This window comes from Polistes dominula, unplaced genomic scaffold (assembly GCF_049000335.1).
Source record: "Polistes dominula isolate Pdom_NZ unplaced genomic scaffold, Pdom_raw_medaka contig_49, whole genome shotgun sequence".
In the NCBI taxonomy this organism is placed as follows: domain Eukaryota; kingdom Metazoa; phylum Arthropoda; class Insecta; order Hymenoptera; family Vespidae; genus Polistes; species Polistes dominula.
The window spans coordinates 1,619,871-1,638,952 of NW_028300914.1; the positions used below are offsets into that span (position 1 = coordinate 1,619,871).

The 19,082-nt window shown below is 21.8% G+C and overlaps 1 protein-coding gene across 3 annotated transcripts in view; it reads right to left on the reverse strand.

Annotated features, from left to right (window-relative positions):
• LOC107066859 (myosin-IIIb) overlaps positions 1-18,664 on the reverse strand; it is a 29,308-nt gene extending 10,644 nt beyond the window's left edge. The window contains exons 1-2 of one of the 3 annotated variants that reach the window (XM_015321870.2): positions 18,318-18,664; positions 18,144-18,200 (exon numbers count right to left, since the gene is read on the reverse strand). In XM_015321870.2, coding sequence (XP_015177356.2) covers positions 18,144-18,200; positions 18,318-18,645 — 385 coding nt within the window. In that variant the 5' untranslated portion in view covers positions 18,646-18,664. Of the gene's footprint in view, positions 1-18,143 lie in introns of all 3 variants that reach the window. The other 2 variants (XM_089169728.1, XM_089169727.1) reach the window with 2 other exon arrangements.
• Positions 18,665-19,082: the final 418 nt, after the last annotated feature.

Sequence of the window (19,082 nt, forward strand, 5' to 3'; positions counted from 1 at the left end):
CCTATTTATATAATAATATAAATAATATCATATTCTTTTTCTGTCATCTCATTTTACTAATTAATATATAATAATTATTTATCTGATAAATTGATAATAATAATAATATTCAGTTTTCGTGTTTTTTGTTTTTTTTTTTATATTTTATTTTATTTTTTTTTTTTTATTAACCACGAATATTCTACGCCATTGTACGAAGCCTGATAAGGGTCTCGAAGCCAATCGTGTGGTTTCGCACGACATTTTTTGTTATTATACGGAATTGGACGAGACATTTATTGATCAAAAATTAAATCTAAAAATCTAATATATCTATATATAATAATAATAATAATAATAATAATAATAATAATAATAATAATAATAATAATATATATATATATATATATATATACACTGCTGATATAAAACATGAAATATCTCGTAAACTATTGACATTTCGATGACCTTCATTAAATACTTTTTAACGCAGAATAAAAAAAGGAATCGAATAGTGTAACAAAAAAATATAAAGTTCCATTGAAAAAAAAGTGCAACTGCATCTAGCGGGTGCATCGATGCATCTTCAAAAAAAGTAAGATCATAGAAGGTTGACATTTGTTCTGCCATATAACTTTTTCCTTAATGATTTTTTTCTATTGTTACTTAATAAAAAGTTATTACCCCTCTCCGTTCCAAGAATCACCCTGTATAAAACGCATATGCTTTTAATAAGATAAACGAATATAAATGAAACATTAAATTACACATATATTATTATTATATATTAAATTATAATAAATAATTCAATGAAGCCCACAAATTGATAATCATTTTAAACTTAACACACACATATATATGTATATATATATATATATAATATGTATGTATTATACCTGTCCATTTAATTTATTGTACTCGATATATATATATATATATATATATATATATATATGTGTGTGTGTGTGTAATGCCTAGGAGGTTTCACGTTCATCGCATTTTCCAACCAACGAATTCAATCGCGTAAAGAGTTAATCTTACTTGATCCTTGACGTTAAGAGAAAACTATGACGAATAAATTTTGCATAGAGTCGAAGGCATTTAAATCGTTTTACTATTTTAAGCGTTCGAGAAAGCGTTAAAGAGATTAGGTACATATATATATATATATATATATATATATATATATATATATATATATATATATATGCATCTGTATAGAATATATTTTTTTTAAAGAGACAGTTCTTTTTTTTTTTATTTACATATATATATATGTATATATATGCACAATTTTTTGTTTTCCTTTCATTTCATCAACTGATAAAAATAAAAATTATTCATTTAATTCTAATCAAGTTGTTTTAATTATAAAAAAAAAAAAAAAAAAAAAAAAACAAAAAAAGTAGTTCAACGTTTAAGAAAGTATTTTACTATATTATTACCATAAGAACACATACACATATACATATATAGGTATAACTACTTTAAAACATACCTATGGGGATCGATGATCTATGAAGAGTCAAGGTTCGTCGATTCCGTTAGATTTTCTAACTTTAATAATAAAAATAAAAATAAAAATAAACACAAAGTATATATTTCTTATAAATTGAAACAAAAAAAAAACAACAAAAATTACTTCCCCCTTATACCCCCTTATTTCTCCTTATTCCCCGTTCAGGATCAAATATCTATTTATCACGATCGTAGAAATGTTTTCATGCGAAACGAATGATCTTGATCTTTTACCACACCCCATCCACCATTTTCCAATTCTCGATTACAAGAACTGTATATAATACAAATAAAAATATAAATAGTTGAACGTTCGATCAATTTCACATAGTTGAAATGATCACTAGAATATTTCAACCATATAATTTAATAACAAAAACACAAAACGTAAAATAAAACAAAAGGAAATAACAAATATGAAAAATGAAAATAATGAAAGAAAAATTGAAGTTAACGGATCAATGAAACATTTTCTTAACCATCTACGTACTATTCCATCCAACCCACCCATTTTGTCCATCTCGATCCCTGTTCTTCTAAAAGGTGTGCAACGAATATCGATCGTACGGCAATAACCGATAGGACAATCCGATCACGTGTTCATGAAGGTATTAGAGCGAAGAAACCCAACATGAAATCGGCTTAAAGATCCAACTGTAAAGTAATAATGTAGTACTATTTCTATCTTTCATTTTTTTTTCTTCTTCCTTATGTGTGTGTCCTTTTCTATATCTTTCTAGGATAATAATCGAAATATTAGAAATATATTATTATATGAAAAATTATAGTTAGGATTATTATTAATTTATATATGATGTATTTATATGTATGTTATAATATTTATTAATTTATATATTCATATGTATATTATAATATTTATTAATTTATGTATTATTATTTAAATTAAATATTATTAATTTATATTATAATTATTATTTATTTATTTAATTATTAATATTATAAATATATTTAATATTATTTTTTTAATATTATTATAATATAATTAAAAATTATAATTATTAATGTTATTATTTTACTATATTATTATGTGTAGAAAAAATAATATTAAATATATTTAATACTACAATATATTTTTAATATAAATATAATTAGAAATTATAATTGCTAATATTATTATAATATAATTAATATAATATAAATATAAATATAATACAATATTATAATTATAAGTATATTATTATATTTATTTATTTAAATATATATTATAATTGCAATAATGATATTAAAAAATTTAATTAATAATATAATATAATATAATATAATGTAATGTAATATAATATAATACTATAATTATAATTATAATAATATATTTAAATAAGTGAAATAATTATAATTATAATATAATATATATTATATGAAGAAAAAAATAATATTAAACAAAAATGAATATACATATTCATATATATATATATATATATAATAATAAAAGTTTAGTCACCCTAATTAGAATGGTGAGTTGAAACGTGAAAAGAAAACAAAACTTTCACACCTTGTAGCAATCTTTCGAACAATTTTTTTTTTACATAATGTAAATATATATATTAATTGACGAAAAAAAATGATAAACTATAACGAAACGAAATATCATCATCGAACACAATCCTATGACAAACTGAATGAATCTAAATAAAATAATCTGAACATACACAGTAATTCATACACATAGTCATTCAAACACACACACTATACAGAAATTTAAATATACACACACACGTAATTTCTCGATCATCTAATATCGTTTATTCGATCCTTTACAGCGTGACGTTGTAACGGTACGATGCATGCTATCAATGACCACAAAGCCACACCCCTTTCTTTTCAATGATTATGTTTCTTTTCTTTTTCTATCTTTATCTTTTTCTCTTTTTAGTATTTTTTTTTGTCCCCTCCCTAAACCCCTTTCTCTATTTTTATTATTTCTCTTTTTTAATGCATACGTTTTATTTTAAAATATGTTGTTTAAAGAAAAAAAAGAAGAAGAAGAAGAAGAAAAAGCACAGAAACATTTAATTATTTAATTAATAGGATTTTTTTCTTTTTTTTTACATTTAATTTATATTCTAACAAATGTGAAAGTTCATTTGCATATTAAAATGCGACACATGTATGTATAATTGACGTACATTAATAATATTATTAATATATTTGCATTTGAATTAGAAATTAAAAATGTAGAGGGAATAATTTTTAATTCAATATTTTTAATATCCACACATGTTTGTTTTAATGTTGATTAGAAATCAATTTTCTTTTTTATTTTTTTTTTTATTTTCTTTCTATATACTCGTTGATACAAATATATCTAATTTTTCTAAATTATCTTATTATTAATATAATATTATATATTTAATATATTATATATTAATTATAATATTATTATATAATTTATTATTAATATAATATTATATATTTAATATATTATATATTAATTATAATATTATTACATAATTTATTATTAATATAATATTATATATTTAATATATTATATATTAATTATAATATAATTTATATAATATAAATAATATTAATAATTAAATTAATATTAATAAAAATATTAATATTGAATAATATTTATTACCAAATAGATATAAAATAGATGTCTAAGTTGTGCCGAATTTCTAACTAGTATATGACGAATAAATGTTTTTTTCCCCCCACTGGGATTTGAACTCGGGAACATACGAATAATAAATGTATGGACATTCTGGATGGTGATTTGCCTCACTGAGCCATGCGAACTTATAATATTGTTATATAATATATATTATATTTATTAATAAATGAATTTTGATTTATATTTTTATTATTTTTTAGATACGAGATAACGAGATGATAAATCAAACTTATTATTCATACGATCTCAAGATTTCTATCTATAATAATAAACAAGTGAGGTCCTTCAAAGATATTTGGGTATAATATATATTTGCACCTGCGACTTCGTAGAAGTGTGTTAATGCCATGATTATACGAAGCCCTACTTTCCAACCTTTGACCGTTTCTGGGGCCATTCTGCTGACCGCTTTCATTCTCGTTATGGTCGAATGTTCCTATTTCAATTGTTTATCTTGTCTTTCAATCTTTTCTACAAACTATATACATACATACATACATATATATATATATGACTCACAAAAAAATGTTTTAGAAATGAGTTCAAAATTCAGATAAAATTATTTTTTGGTATGAGTATAATTTAAAAAAAAAATAAAAAAAATAAAAAAATACAATCTCTTCAATAAATACAATTTGGTTGTTGCATAAATTTATAATAAGAGTATATAAATAAAAATTAAATGATAATAATGATAATATTGATAAGTAATTTTTTTTTATATTTTTTTTTTTAAATAATGTTAATACATTATTAGATAATTATATTTAACACGCATATTAGGTTATGTTAATTTAAAGATAAAATATTTAATAAATGACAATATATTCAATAAAACATATAATAATAATTAATTTTAATATATTGTGTATATATATATATAATATATTTTATTATTTATTATTATAATATATTTGTCAGTATATATATTAAATATATAATAATATATAAAATAAATAAAATATATATATATATATATATATATATATATATATATATATATATATTAAATAATAATTAAATAAATTATATATATATGTATATAATTTTCAAATAATTTAAAGATTGTTTTCTTGATTATTTTTTATCTGTATTTTTGTAATAATTATTTACTAAACTTTTAAAGTAACATTTTCATCTGTTCATAAATTTCATCTATTTAAATGTAACCACGATTATTACAAAGATTAAGTTAATATTCTTGTTTTTGTCAAATTCATAGTTGAATTAAACTTTCTATTTAAAGATGATAGGTTTGTTGTGTCATTAAATGCATCAAGTATTCGATTAATACACCTTAATTATTGTATTTCACGTTAATTATCATTGTAATTAGTGTCGTGTACTCTTTTATTACTTTTTTTTTTTTTTTTTTTTTTTGGAACAACATCTTTTACTTTTCTTTCAAGAGAAAGAATTGAAAAGATAGGAACAAGGACACAAGTATGACGAATAATAAAAATTCTAATAAACAATGGGATACCGAAAGGAAATTAGAAACGGAATGTCAAGATCATTTTCTAAACGTTCGTTAACGAGTTCAAATACGTCTACTAAGTAAAATAAGTAAGTTAATAACTCTATGTAAATATAATATATATATATATATATATATATATATATATATATGTGAATATGTATTAGTATAAAAGTATAGTTAACTTCGATTTCCCGTACTAATGAACGTTTGAAGTGATAAAAATCCTAGCAAAAAGTGAACATTACCAAGCAAATACAAAAATGAAATGTCATTGGCTAAATGCATTTGCAACTAAGTAAATCATAAAGAAACATTATTCCTTTGAAATATTATTAAATATAAATATCAATTTTATTTTAATTAACTAATTAATCTATTAATGTTTTCTTTTTTTTTTTTGAAATAAACTTTTTCATTTCGAAATGAAATATCGATCAGTAATCAATAGTCGATCTCAATCGATATCGAGATCCATTGCAATACAGATTAAATTTAGTATCTGTAAAACTGGACAAGAGATGTAATATCTAATTTCAAACGATAAATAACATTTACCGGTTTTCATTATGTAATTTTAATAAAATCTATCAATATACTAGGGGTGTCCTGTCAAACGTTGATGTGGCTCACAATCAGTTCGATACACACGTCTTTAAGTCAACGAATTACCTTATACTGCCATCTGTTAGATGATATAAACTATCCTATCTTTCAAGTTGGATGAAACTGCACAGAGTGTGCAAAATTTGATTAAAATCGGTTTAGTAGTTTAGGAGTCTATTGCGGACAAACAACGTGACACATAATTTATATATATATATATATACCTTAAAACATGATGCTTTTAAATTACAAAAAATATTTCTTACTATATAACTTAAATAAAATTCAATTGATCTTTTAGATTGAACATATGATTTGTCGTAAATAAGAAAAAGAAAAAAAAATCATATTATTTACTTGAAACATTTAGTTATAATAATTTGAAGAAGATTAAACATCTGTGTTTTATAATTTAAACATTGTTCAATCTTATTATTATTTTACAATCTAATCATTAGTGACGTAAAAATAAGAAAAAAAAAGGAAGGAAAACAAAGAGAGATAATAGACAGCACAAAGTAAAAGAAAGAAATCAAACAAATGAGAACAAAGAAAAAAAAATAAAATAAAAGTGAAACGATCGAAGGATGATTGTCTATCGAAGGGACGAAGAGTTTACTACTACCTAACGTTGCACTTTCATTTGAAATTAATCAGGTCGTCGTTTATTCATTTCGTATCGGTTCAACGAGCCATCTCACCTGCCAGAAGAGTTCCATAAACGGTTAGAACGTAAAACGAATGAGCATACTTACTTTTAATGATCGAAATTTTCAAACGAACCACGAAGCATCATCGCTCTATTAAACTCCTTCGACAATGGGAAAAGTGTTAGACATATATATATATATATTATAAATATATCTAATATACCTAATATATTAAATATAGGTAATGATATACCTATATTATAAATATACCTAATACACCCATATATATATATATATTAAATATAAGTAATATAATATACCTATATTATAAATATACCTAATATACCTAATATACCTAATACACCAATATATTAAATATAAGTAATGATATACCTATATTACAAATATACCTAATATATCTAATATACCTAATATACCAATATATTAAATATAAGTAATGATATACCTATATTACAAATATACCTAATATACCTATATTATAAATATACCTAATATACCTAATACACCAATATATTAAATATAAGTAATGATATACCTATACTATAAATATACCTAATATACCTAATATACCAATATATTAAATATAAGTAATAATATACCTATATTACAAATATACCTAATATACCTATATTATAAATATACCTAATATACCTAATACACCAATATATTAAATATAAGTAATGATATACCTATACTATAAATATACCTAATATACCTAATATACCAATATATTAAATATAAGTAATAATATACCTATATTACAAATATACCTAATATACCTATATTATAAATATACCTAATATACCTAATACACCAATATATTAAATATAAGTAATGATATACCTATACTATAAATATACCTAATATACCTAATACACCAATATATTAAATATAAGTAATAATATACCTATACTATAAATATACCTAATATACCTAATATATTAAATATAGGTAATGATATACCTATATTACAAATATACCTAATATACCAATATATTAAATATAAGTAATGATATACCTTTATTACAAATATACCTAATATATCTATATATATATACCAGTAGAAACAATATCAATTTATGCTACCTGTTATTAAATCATATAAATTGAAGGTTATCTATATATATATGTATATTATAATTGAAAAAATGCATAAACGGCAGATCACAATCAGATATGAGAAAACGTGAGGAAGAAATCGTAATGGTGCATTAAGATCAAAGTATATCACGATAACCTTAATTGATCCTGCAATTAATCATTTACGTACTTATAATCAAATATAATTTCTCTATTTCTAATTATTTCTATGACTATTTCTATATATTATCTTGATATTCTTCTAAATTATTAATAAATCTTCTCATTTCAAATGAAAATCATGATGATTCTTGTAAAACACGGTATATAATTGCATACAAATGGAGAAACTTAGAAAAACCAAAAAAAAAACAAAAAGAAAAATGATAAATTATATTTGTCAGGTTATGACTTATGACAAGGCCATGAAAGTCGTACAAAGTGTTAATAGTAGTAAAATGTTCATGTGTAATATATCTACTTATGATGGAAAATGATTTTTATTGAAAACAAAAGACACTTGTATAAAACCGGTCAGAAAGTTGTCTAGAAACGAACACCTTTCGAATAACTTAATGATACTTAATCATAATCATTATAATTATGGATAAGTTATGATCGACAGTATACTTATATTATATGTAATTAATAACGTAGAGATGTAAAATGATCATTATGATGAATCGTAGATCTAACGTAAGTGTCTAATGATCGAAACTAACTCTTCTTTTGAAATAATCCAGTGAATCCTATTATTTCTTCCTTATTAGTTAATACCAAGTATAATAACGTATATATCCGTATCTGTGTGTGTGTGTGTTTATGTATGTACAGTAAAACATAATAATATTCGTATTCGTTCACCTAATCAACGTTTGAAATTATTTATATAATATTATCTTATTTAATGCAAAAAAAAAAAAAAAAAAAAAAAAAAACAAGAAAAAACTTCTAAATATTGTTGTAAAGAAAGATTATTAATTTTACACAAAAAAATGTCGAATTAATATCAATTTTATTATAATATTAATATAAAATCATATTATAATAATTAAATGGATAATATTTTTAAATTGTATAAAATAATATTATAATAAATATAATATTATTTATTTAATTATAATGATACAATATTACAATGCTATTGAAAAAGATCGAATAAATATTGGTTGTGATGAAATATTTTCTTCTAGGTTATGTCACAAATTTGAATATCAATTTAAAATAAAAAAAAACACTTGAACAATTCCAAAATCTATTTATATATGTATATAAGAATTTAAACAAAGATAATATTATATCACGTGTAATAAGAAAATATGAATTGTTTACAATATTCAATAAATTCACGAATACTTCTGTTACTCACTGTATATAATTATTATGACTTTATGTAACTATGAATTGAAAAAAAAAAAGAAAAAATAGATGAAATAAAGACTCGTCTATGCAACACAACGAAGTATTATCTCGCATCATACGTCCTCGAGAATTCCCACACAAGATATATGTGATACATTATCACACGTGTATACGTGAATATATGTTTGTTGTGTTGTGTTTGTTTGTTTGTTTGTATATATGTGCACCGTGTGTACATAAAAATACATTCGCTACCGGTTTCTTTAAAAACAAGAAGTATTTAAGTGTACGTTCGAGAGAATAAAGCCGTGAGAATGGACGATTAAATCCGTGAGAAGAAGGGCAACTTAAATGTATAGTTTGTGCTATTTTTACAAAAAAATAAAATAAAATAAAATTAAAAAACCTTGGCTTTTCAAATGTGAATCATGGGAAATAAAAATGGGTAGTACAAAAAAGAATTTTTGTTACAAATAATTAATAAAATATATCTAATCAATAATAAAAAAAAAAATTCAATCAAAATTCAGCCGTCCACGTTTGTGTGTCTAATTTTATTTTATTTTTGTTTTTTTTTTTTTTTTAGTATTTTTTAAACTAACAAATAGAAAGAAACATATATATATATAAATAAAAAAAATTATCCAACGTGTGTCTATTCTTAAATATTTTTCAGAAAGAATAACACGAGTATTAGAAACCAATGATTACTCACGTAACACGTTTTCTGTATACTAAAGTTAGAAAAAAGAAAAAGTAGAACAAAAAAAAAAAAAAAAAGAAGAAAAACAAAGAAGATAAGAAAATTGCGCACTTTTTAAGAGACTATTTTATTTCCTATTTTTTTTTTCTATTATCGTAAACGTGTATCTCGCCGACAAAGTCGAAATAATAATAGTAATGAAAATAATAATTAAAAATATTTTTAACCGTATATATATATATATATATATATATATATATCAATAAAGATATTCTTATCCGTAAAATAAATATCCTTTATCTATACTACTTAAAAAAAAAAAAAAACAAAGAAAACACATAACACTATTTATAGAATTATAGTTATCCTATCACAAGGATATATATATAAATGAACTTAATACTATATTATAAAAATAATATTATATATATTTATAAATATTATTTATAATATAATTAACTACTATATATATATATATATATAAATATAATTTACTAAATAAAATTACTAATATAAATATAATTAAAATTACTAAATACGTAAATATAAATAAAAAAATAAAATTATATATTAATAATATATATTAAATAATTTATTATTATATTATATTAATTATTATATTATATTATAATATTATTATATATATATTTTTATAATATTATATTTTATATAAAATTAACATATAATTAATATTATATATATATTACAAACTGTTGGAAAGATAACCAAACAAAATAAAATAAAATACAACAAATCTAATATCAACAATAATTAACAATACAAATTCTAATTAATACCTAAATTAATTAAATACAATTAATTATTCATAACCAAAAATAATAAATACATTTTTGCTGACGTTATACACGACATACACGACATGAGTGTCGTTACAAATAATATTACAATAAAGTAGAAGAAAAATAAGAAAAAGAAAAAGAAGAAGAAGAAAAAGGAAAACTTGTAAGAAAATTAAAATAAGAACGGAAGTATAGTATTAGTAAGTATGTAAATAAGTAAGTAAGTAGTAGTAGTAATGTTGATTATAGTGTTAACGGATTATCGCAAGAAAATGATCGAACGAATTGGTGAAAGCATCGTTTTATTTGAAATTCGTCACGATCGTTACACGATCGACCGAATAGAACGGGAACAAAATCAAATAGTTCGCTTTCTTTAACTTTTGTCTACTGGTCTTTCGCAAAAAAACAAAAAACAAAAAAAAACAAAAACAAAAATAAAAGGAATAATAAATGCATTAGAAATATACGCAGTATATATACGACGTATGTATGGAAAATATATATATATATATATATATATATATATATATCATGTAAAATACATTGATTAAAAATAGAGAAAACACATATCGCAATTATATGGATTCATCGAAAGTCCCTAGCGAAAATGTGTTTAGTTCGTTGAGCCGATAATTTGCATACCTGGTAAATAGAAAATATCTTTGAAATTCCTTAGAAAGCATAGAAATAAAATATTTCTCGATTTTTTTTATATTAATCGCGCTCTAATAACTTTGTCTATTTTAACTTACGATTTTATATATATATATATATATATATCTTTCATCACTTTCGTTGTATCAAATTTCGTGAAAAATAAATCTTTCATATGTTGAAATGTAAATCTGATACCTGTCTCTCATGCATATACATATACAAGATGAAAATCATTCAATTTCTTACATCAACTAATTGTAAATATTAATTTTTTTCTTTTTTTCTTTTATAAAACTACAAATCTAAAAATAAAGAAAGAACACAAATTTGGATTTATTTAATCACTCTATTGACTCACTTTGCATATGGCTGCCCGGTTAATCACGTGACACGGTTCAACAGTAGAATTTGTAATAACTCGTTGATTTTCAAATCAATTTGAAGAATTCCAAAACAATTATTGTTTTAAATAGACAATTGTTATATTAGTGGTGTTAGTGAACACTCATATATGACTCATTATATACATATACATATATATATATAAAGCTTTCTCGTATGAAACTAAAAGATAACGTTTCTATCATTTGACACCAACAATAAATCGAATAAATCAATACCAAACCTCTCGTGGCATCGAACGAGATCAAAAAATGAAATGAAACTAAAAAATTCCGATTGTATATAGAGAAAGAGATTTAATTACATATACATATATCTATATATATATAGTATATGTTAGTACAATACTTATCTGTGTGTACATATTCGATGACCATATGATATATCTTATCAAATTTAAAATATACGACATCAGACAGATATCGATTCGAAATCAAATATTGTCGTCCCATTTTTGTCTCATAAACTATGCTCTAATCATAGTAATAAAAAATGTTCTTTTATCTATACATTGTTTATACGAGATTATTCTTTAGGGGAGGGAGAGAGGGAAATATAATTAGACATTTTAATATCTTAAATATATATATATGGTTAAGATGACAAATAATGAAGATAAATATTGTACTTTTGTAACTTTGTGTAGGTGAAATTAATTTTGATTATTATTGAATGAATAAATTTTCGTTTTATATTAATTTGTTATATTGTAAAATTAAAATTTATTTAATTATTATTAATATTATAAATATGTATTAAATAAATTAAAATTTTACAGTATATTGAATATATATTTAATTTATTTAATTTTACAATAACTGAAATATATTAAATTTATTATATTGTTAAAAATAACGTGATATAGTTTTTTTTTTTTTTTTCCTATGACAATCTCGAATTCATGAAAATTTCTAACTTATTTATTATTCAAAATACGTAACACTAATTTTAATTTATACAATAATACTGAATTTATTTAACTCATATTAGACAATTTGTTTATTTGCTTTCTTAATTTCTTTCTTTCTTTCTTTCTTTCTTTCTTTCTTTCTTTTTTTCTTTTTCTTCTTCTACTTCTTCTTCTTCTATGAAAAGTTACGTGAAATATATACGAGAGAAAGTTATAAACAAATTCTCACGGAAATAATTCAACGTGATGATTAATTTGTAATATAAGGATAATAATCAGATTATCATAAATTTCGATCGATAAATATTAAGATCGAGAGATTCTATTTGTGATTTAAAAAAAAAAAAAAAAAAAAAAAAAAACAAGAAGAACTTTCTTCCAAAATATTTCATTTAATTAATACAAACATCTCGAATGAATATAAATCTTAAAATAAAAAAAAAAAAGGACATAGATAAATTCTATCATAAAAAATGACAAATATATCAAAATTCATATTTTCAAATAGAACGAAATTGATGAAAGTAGTATATTTATAGGGTGTCCCCAAAAAGTCATAAATCGTCATTCCCACTTTTTCACTTTCAAATTTCTAATTCACGTTATGTATAAAACATTAATTTAACGATTTGTAACGATCTCATAAAATCAATAAAAATATTATTATTCTTTTTTTTTTTTAATTTATGATACTTTCAACTCAAATCTAAAATTACTTTTGTAAAATATCAACTTCTGCTATATTAAAATTATTTTTTTCTTTTTTATATTTAATTATACATATAACAAAATTAAATAAAATTTTGTTAACATTTTTGGAAAATAAAATACATTAAATTTGTTCAAATTTAAATTATATATATATATATACACATACAATATACATACAATTGACATATACACTTTCTATAAATAAAACTATGATTATTTAAATCATTTTAATAACAAATAATATTACTAATAATTAAATGAAATATAAAATAATTTCTATACTTATAAAATGTTCAAAGAACATTTAATATACACTCGTTGAAATCACCGAGATTAATCAAATATTATTATACTACTTTGTTCTTGATATTTATTCATGTTACACAATAATAATTACCTATTTTCAATTTAATAAACATTCACCAAGATGTCGTTGCACTTCCTCAACCGATTATTATCTCTATCGACATAGTGAAACTTTTTTCTATTTTTCTTTTTTTATTTTCAACCAAGAAATATTAAATAGTTATTATCCACAAATTTATATAATCATATCTACGTAGAAGTTATCTAACTCCTTCTTTCCTTTTTTTTTCTAAATAAAGATAATTATTAATAATTGTATCAGGAAGATATATATGTAACCATAATTATTTAAAAAAAAAAAAAAAAAAAAAAAAAATGAATCACCATTAAAAACATCAAACAATGATTATTATCATAATATGCAAATACATATTTGAATGATTTATCTATTTATCTATGAAACATTTGATTTATTGAAAACAATCACATTTTTGTTGTTGTTGTTGTTGTTGTTTTATTTGCAAATGAATAAATGAATTTTGTAACATAACTGTATAATTATTTTTAATATATATTCTTATAAATAATTGTAATTAATTCAACTTTAATTAACAATTCATTATTTTCGTTATATTCACTCGTTTATTTTAATGGTTTATCCCCCTCCCTCCTCCCCCGCCCATATCCTAAGATTATGTAATTATATCTTAACGTACAGTTATGTATATATGTACACACTTATTACTTATATATATATATATATGTATAAGTAAGTACTTCTGTAAGAAAAATATACTTTAAAGAAAGGAACAAATAAAACGTGAATGGTATACTAATAACCCATAACTATACGAAACCGGTGCATTCCATGGGTATACTTTTGTAGTCTAAATCCCATATAGAGTTGTATTATTGTTTTTTTTTTTTTTTTTTTTTTTGAAACTTAATTCACATAGCATTTTTTTGATTAGTTATTTCTTTGTATAACTTTAAGAAATATAATATTCAAAAGTTAACTGTAAATATTCAATAAAATGTATTTCTTTATGTAAACTATATAAACTTGAGAATATAAATTGTTAATCATCTGATTTTCGAAATGTTTTGAAATGATTTTTATTTTAAATTTTGTTTTTTTGTTTATTTTTTTATACATAAATCACAATTTATGTATTCTTCATTGTTTTCCGTTGTTGTTACTTGGTAAAAGGTAGCTGTAATACTTTTCATTCATCTGGCTTTCACATCTTTTGAATTTTACGAGATTCTTAAGTCAAACGTTTGAAAATTACGATGATTATTTGTTAATGAGACAACTTCCTATAAATAATAATAATAGTAATAATATTCTTGTTGAGTGTAATAATCGGAAAATTTATAAAAAAAAAAGTAAAATATTTTTTTTTGGAAACATATCTTTAAATAAAAATAAATAGAAATTATTTTAACGTAATAAATATTATATCATATATTATATAATAATATAAATGTCACACATTAATAATAATTAATAAATAATTAAAAATATTCTAACAAAAAAAGTAACAATTAATGTATATCAATAAACAAATTATAAATTTAGAACACATTTCTATATATAGAAATTATTGAAATGTTTTATATATGTTTTAATATATAGTGTGTACTATTAGAAATATCTATGAATATATTATAACTAATTACGACAATCATTGCTTACCGATTTCTATGAGACTATATGACTTTACCATTTATGGTAGCTTGTCGAGAGCCCTTGAAAAACGACGTCGAGAAGATCTTGACTTGTACTACGTGGGTACTTATACGTATACATATATAAATACATACACATCCATATATATATAGAACATTTATAAAATACTTGCTTTGGGACTTGTTTGTAAGAAAAACAAAACTGTTGGTGACCTTTGTTTCGCGGTCGAGTTCACTGTACAGTATATATTTACAAATACTCTTGTTTATTATATTATATGGATATTTTCCTTGAAATGTATTTAATACAACACTAACATTAACACACACAACTTTAATTATTTAGCATTCCCGTTTCGCGCCAATTCTCATATGAAACTCGATAATTCCTTACTACGTACATATATATATATATATATATTGGTAATTTTAAATTAGTAATTTTAATATATATATATATATATATATTTTAATATAATTTTAATATATTTTATTAATTATTATTATTATTTTATTATTATATTATTTTATTATAATATTATGTTATAATATTATTTTATATTTAAATATATAATATTTAATTATATTTAATTTATATAACCTATATTTATTTATTTATTTTTTACAATTATAATATAATTATAATAAAATAATTTAATTGTTTATTTTTTTATTATATTAAAATTTATTTATTTTTTTTTTTATAATTATAATATAATTAATATTATATAAAATAAATATAATTATTTTTATTAATTATAATTAATTTATATTTAAATATAATATATTAAATATAATATTTAAATATATATATATATATATATATATATATATATATATATACAATTACATAGTTTCATTTGATTATAATTTTATCGTCTAATATTATCTATTTACTTTTGTACCTTTTATTATTATTAATATTAATATTATTATTAGTATTATTATTATTTCTTTCCTCATCGAATATAAATTGATCGAATCATTCTAATTTGTCAGAATAACGTCTTATCACGTAATATTCATTATCAACAAAATAATCTGATAAACAAGTATCCGCATTTGACCACAATTCTTCTCCCCCCCCCCCCAATACGTTTTATTCTTTTGTCTGTTTATTTTTTATTTATTTTTTTTTCTTATTTCATTTTGATGAATCAAATTCTGATATAAATTAATTTCCCGCGTTAATTCTTGGAATGTAAAATGTAACAACGTCATACGTTTTATGAATCATTGATAAGATGTCAAAAAAAAAAAAAAAAATTCGTAAGATAATAAAAAATGTTTCAAACATTGTCTTCAATAATAAAACATAAAAATGTATATTTATAAGATGATTGATTGAAAAATGAGAATTACGCATTGAGATATATATATATATATATATATATAAAATTATGATTGTATAAAATTAGAAAATAAATAAATAATATTATTCGTAATGTGTTACACGAGCAGCATAAAACGGCCGAGTGAGAAAAAAAAAATGAGAATTAAGAATTAGTTTGAAAATCACTTAGTTAGTATTAGAGAAAATCATCATCATCCGGAAGCTCGTAAAAAAAAAAAATATAATAATAAATACAAGTCTAAGCATGATCCTACTACTAATACTACTACTACTACTACTACTACTATTACTACTCATCATATAATCATCGTTCTCGATGCACCACGATGCACATTATCCTCGTTACTTCACTTTACGCGATTGTAAATTATCTCTTGCATGCTTTTCTACTTTAAAGTTATATCTATTATTATTATTATTATTATTATTATTATTATTATTATTAGCAATAGTTTGAAATAAATTTCTTTGAAAATTCATCAAAACGATTAAAGACATCAATATAACACATCCTTAAACTTCGTACTCGTAAATTTCAATTTATCGATCAATTAATTATATATACAACGTATTTCATTGTAACACTGTTTGTAATTAACATAAATATATATATATATATATATCTCATTATCATACGTGTATATTTATTGATGAACCTGTATTCACATCATAATTAATTTTGACACTTTATTACTCTGTTCAATTTTCATCATTATCTTGATCAAATTTATATTATTTGTATAAATAATTATAAAAATATGATTTTTTTTCTTGATTTTGTATATATAATAGAAGCTACAATAAAAAAAAAATAAAATAAAAACAAATATAACAATAATAATAATAATAATAATAATAATAATATACATTTATTTTCAATAGAATGAAAAATAAACGACTTAACACACGTAATGTAAAATTGAACATAACGATATGTAGATAACTGTAATCATTCTGAAAACAACAAAGTGGCCTATATAAACGTACAAATACAAAACTATTCTAATAAAATAAATAATATAACATAACCGATATATAAATAAATAAATAAATAAATAAATAAATGATGTTAACACACTTATGTACACAAAACTAATGAAACTCTACCAAAATATATTTTAACCCAGAAAAAAAAATTAAAAATTAAATATAACGTAAAACGAAATCAAATATACAATGAACAATTTAACATTATTAAATATTAAACAAATTTAAAATTATAAATAAACAACAACAACAATAATAACAATAACAATAACAATAACAATATTACTCACCTGCATTGTACGATGATTTGCGAAGATTTATGAAGAACCGAAGATAATTGAAGTTAACTACAAAAATAATAATAATAATAATAATAATAATAACTAAATATATAAATATTAATATGAATGTGAATGTGGTTAGTGTAAAAACGTTAGGACAAAACGGAAACTCGCGTTATGTACCGTGACTCTGAGCGTCTTTTACGAGCAAAGTGAGTTCACGGTTGCTTCGTGACCGCGTGACTGTCTGATAGATACTGGGAGGACGAGATACCACGGAAAAGGAACAAGCTCTGTCTGAGAGGAGGAATTGCAAGAGTAGTAGTAGAAGGAGGAGGAGGAGGAGGAGGAGGAGGAGGAGGAAGGAGGTGGGGAACGAAGAGGAGGACAAGTACAACGGCGTGCATGAGTCTCTACCTACTATTCTTTTACTTACTTTGAAAGAACGATACCCCATATATACGAACCATACATGAACCATACACGAACCATATTCGAATACCATACTCATTCCCTCCCTCCCTTCCTCCCTCCCTCCCTCCTTTCTCCCAACACCTACTCATCCTTCATCTTTTCTATTCTTCTTCTTCTTCATCTTCATCTTCTTGTCCTTCACCATTCTATATTCACATAACCATATTCGTACGCTATAGTACTTACTCTTACCTCCCCCCCACCCCCCCCCAATTCTTTTTCATCCTTTCTATTCTTTTTTTTTCATCTTCTTGTTCTTCACCTTCTTTTTCTTCTTATTTTTCACCTTCTGCTTTCTTCTTCTTCTTCTTCTGCATCTTCTTCTGCTTCTTCTTGTGCATCTTCTTCTTCATATTCATCTTCACCTTCTTCACCTTCTTCACTTTCTTCTTCTGCAACTTCTTCTTCAATTTTTTATAGTTTTCTATTTTAATCTCTTCATCTTCTTGTTCTTCACTTTCTTCACCTTCTTCT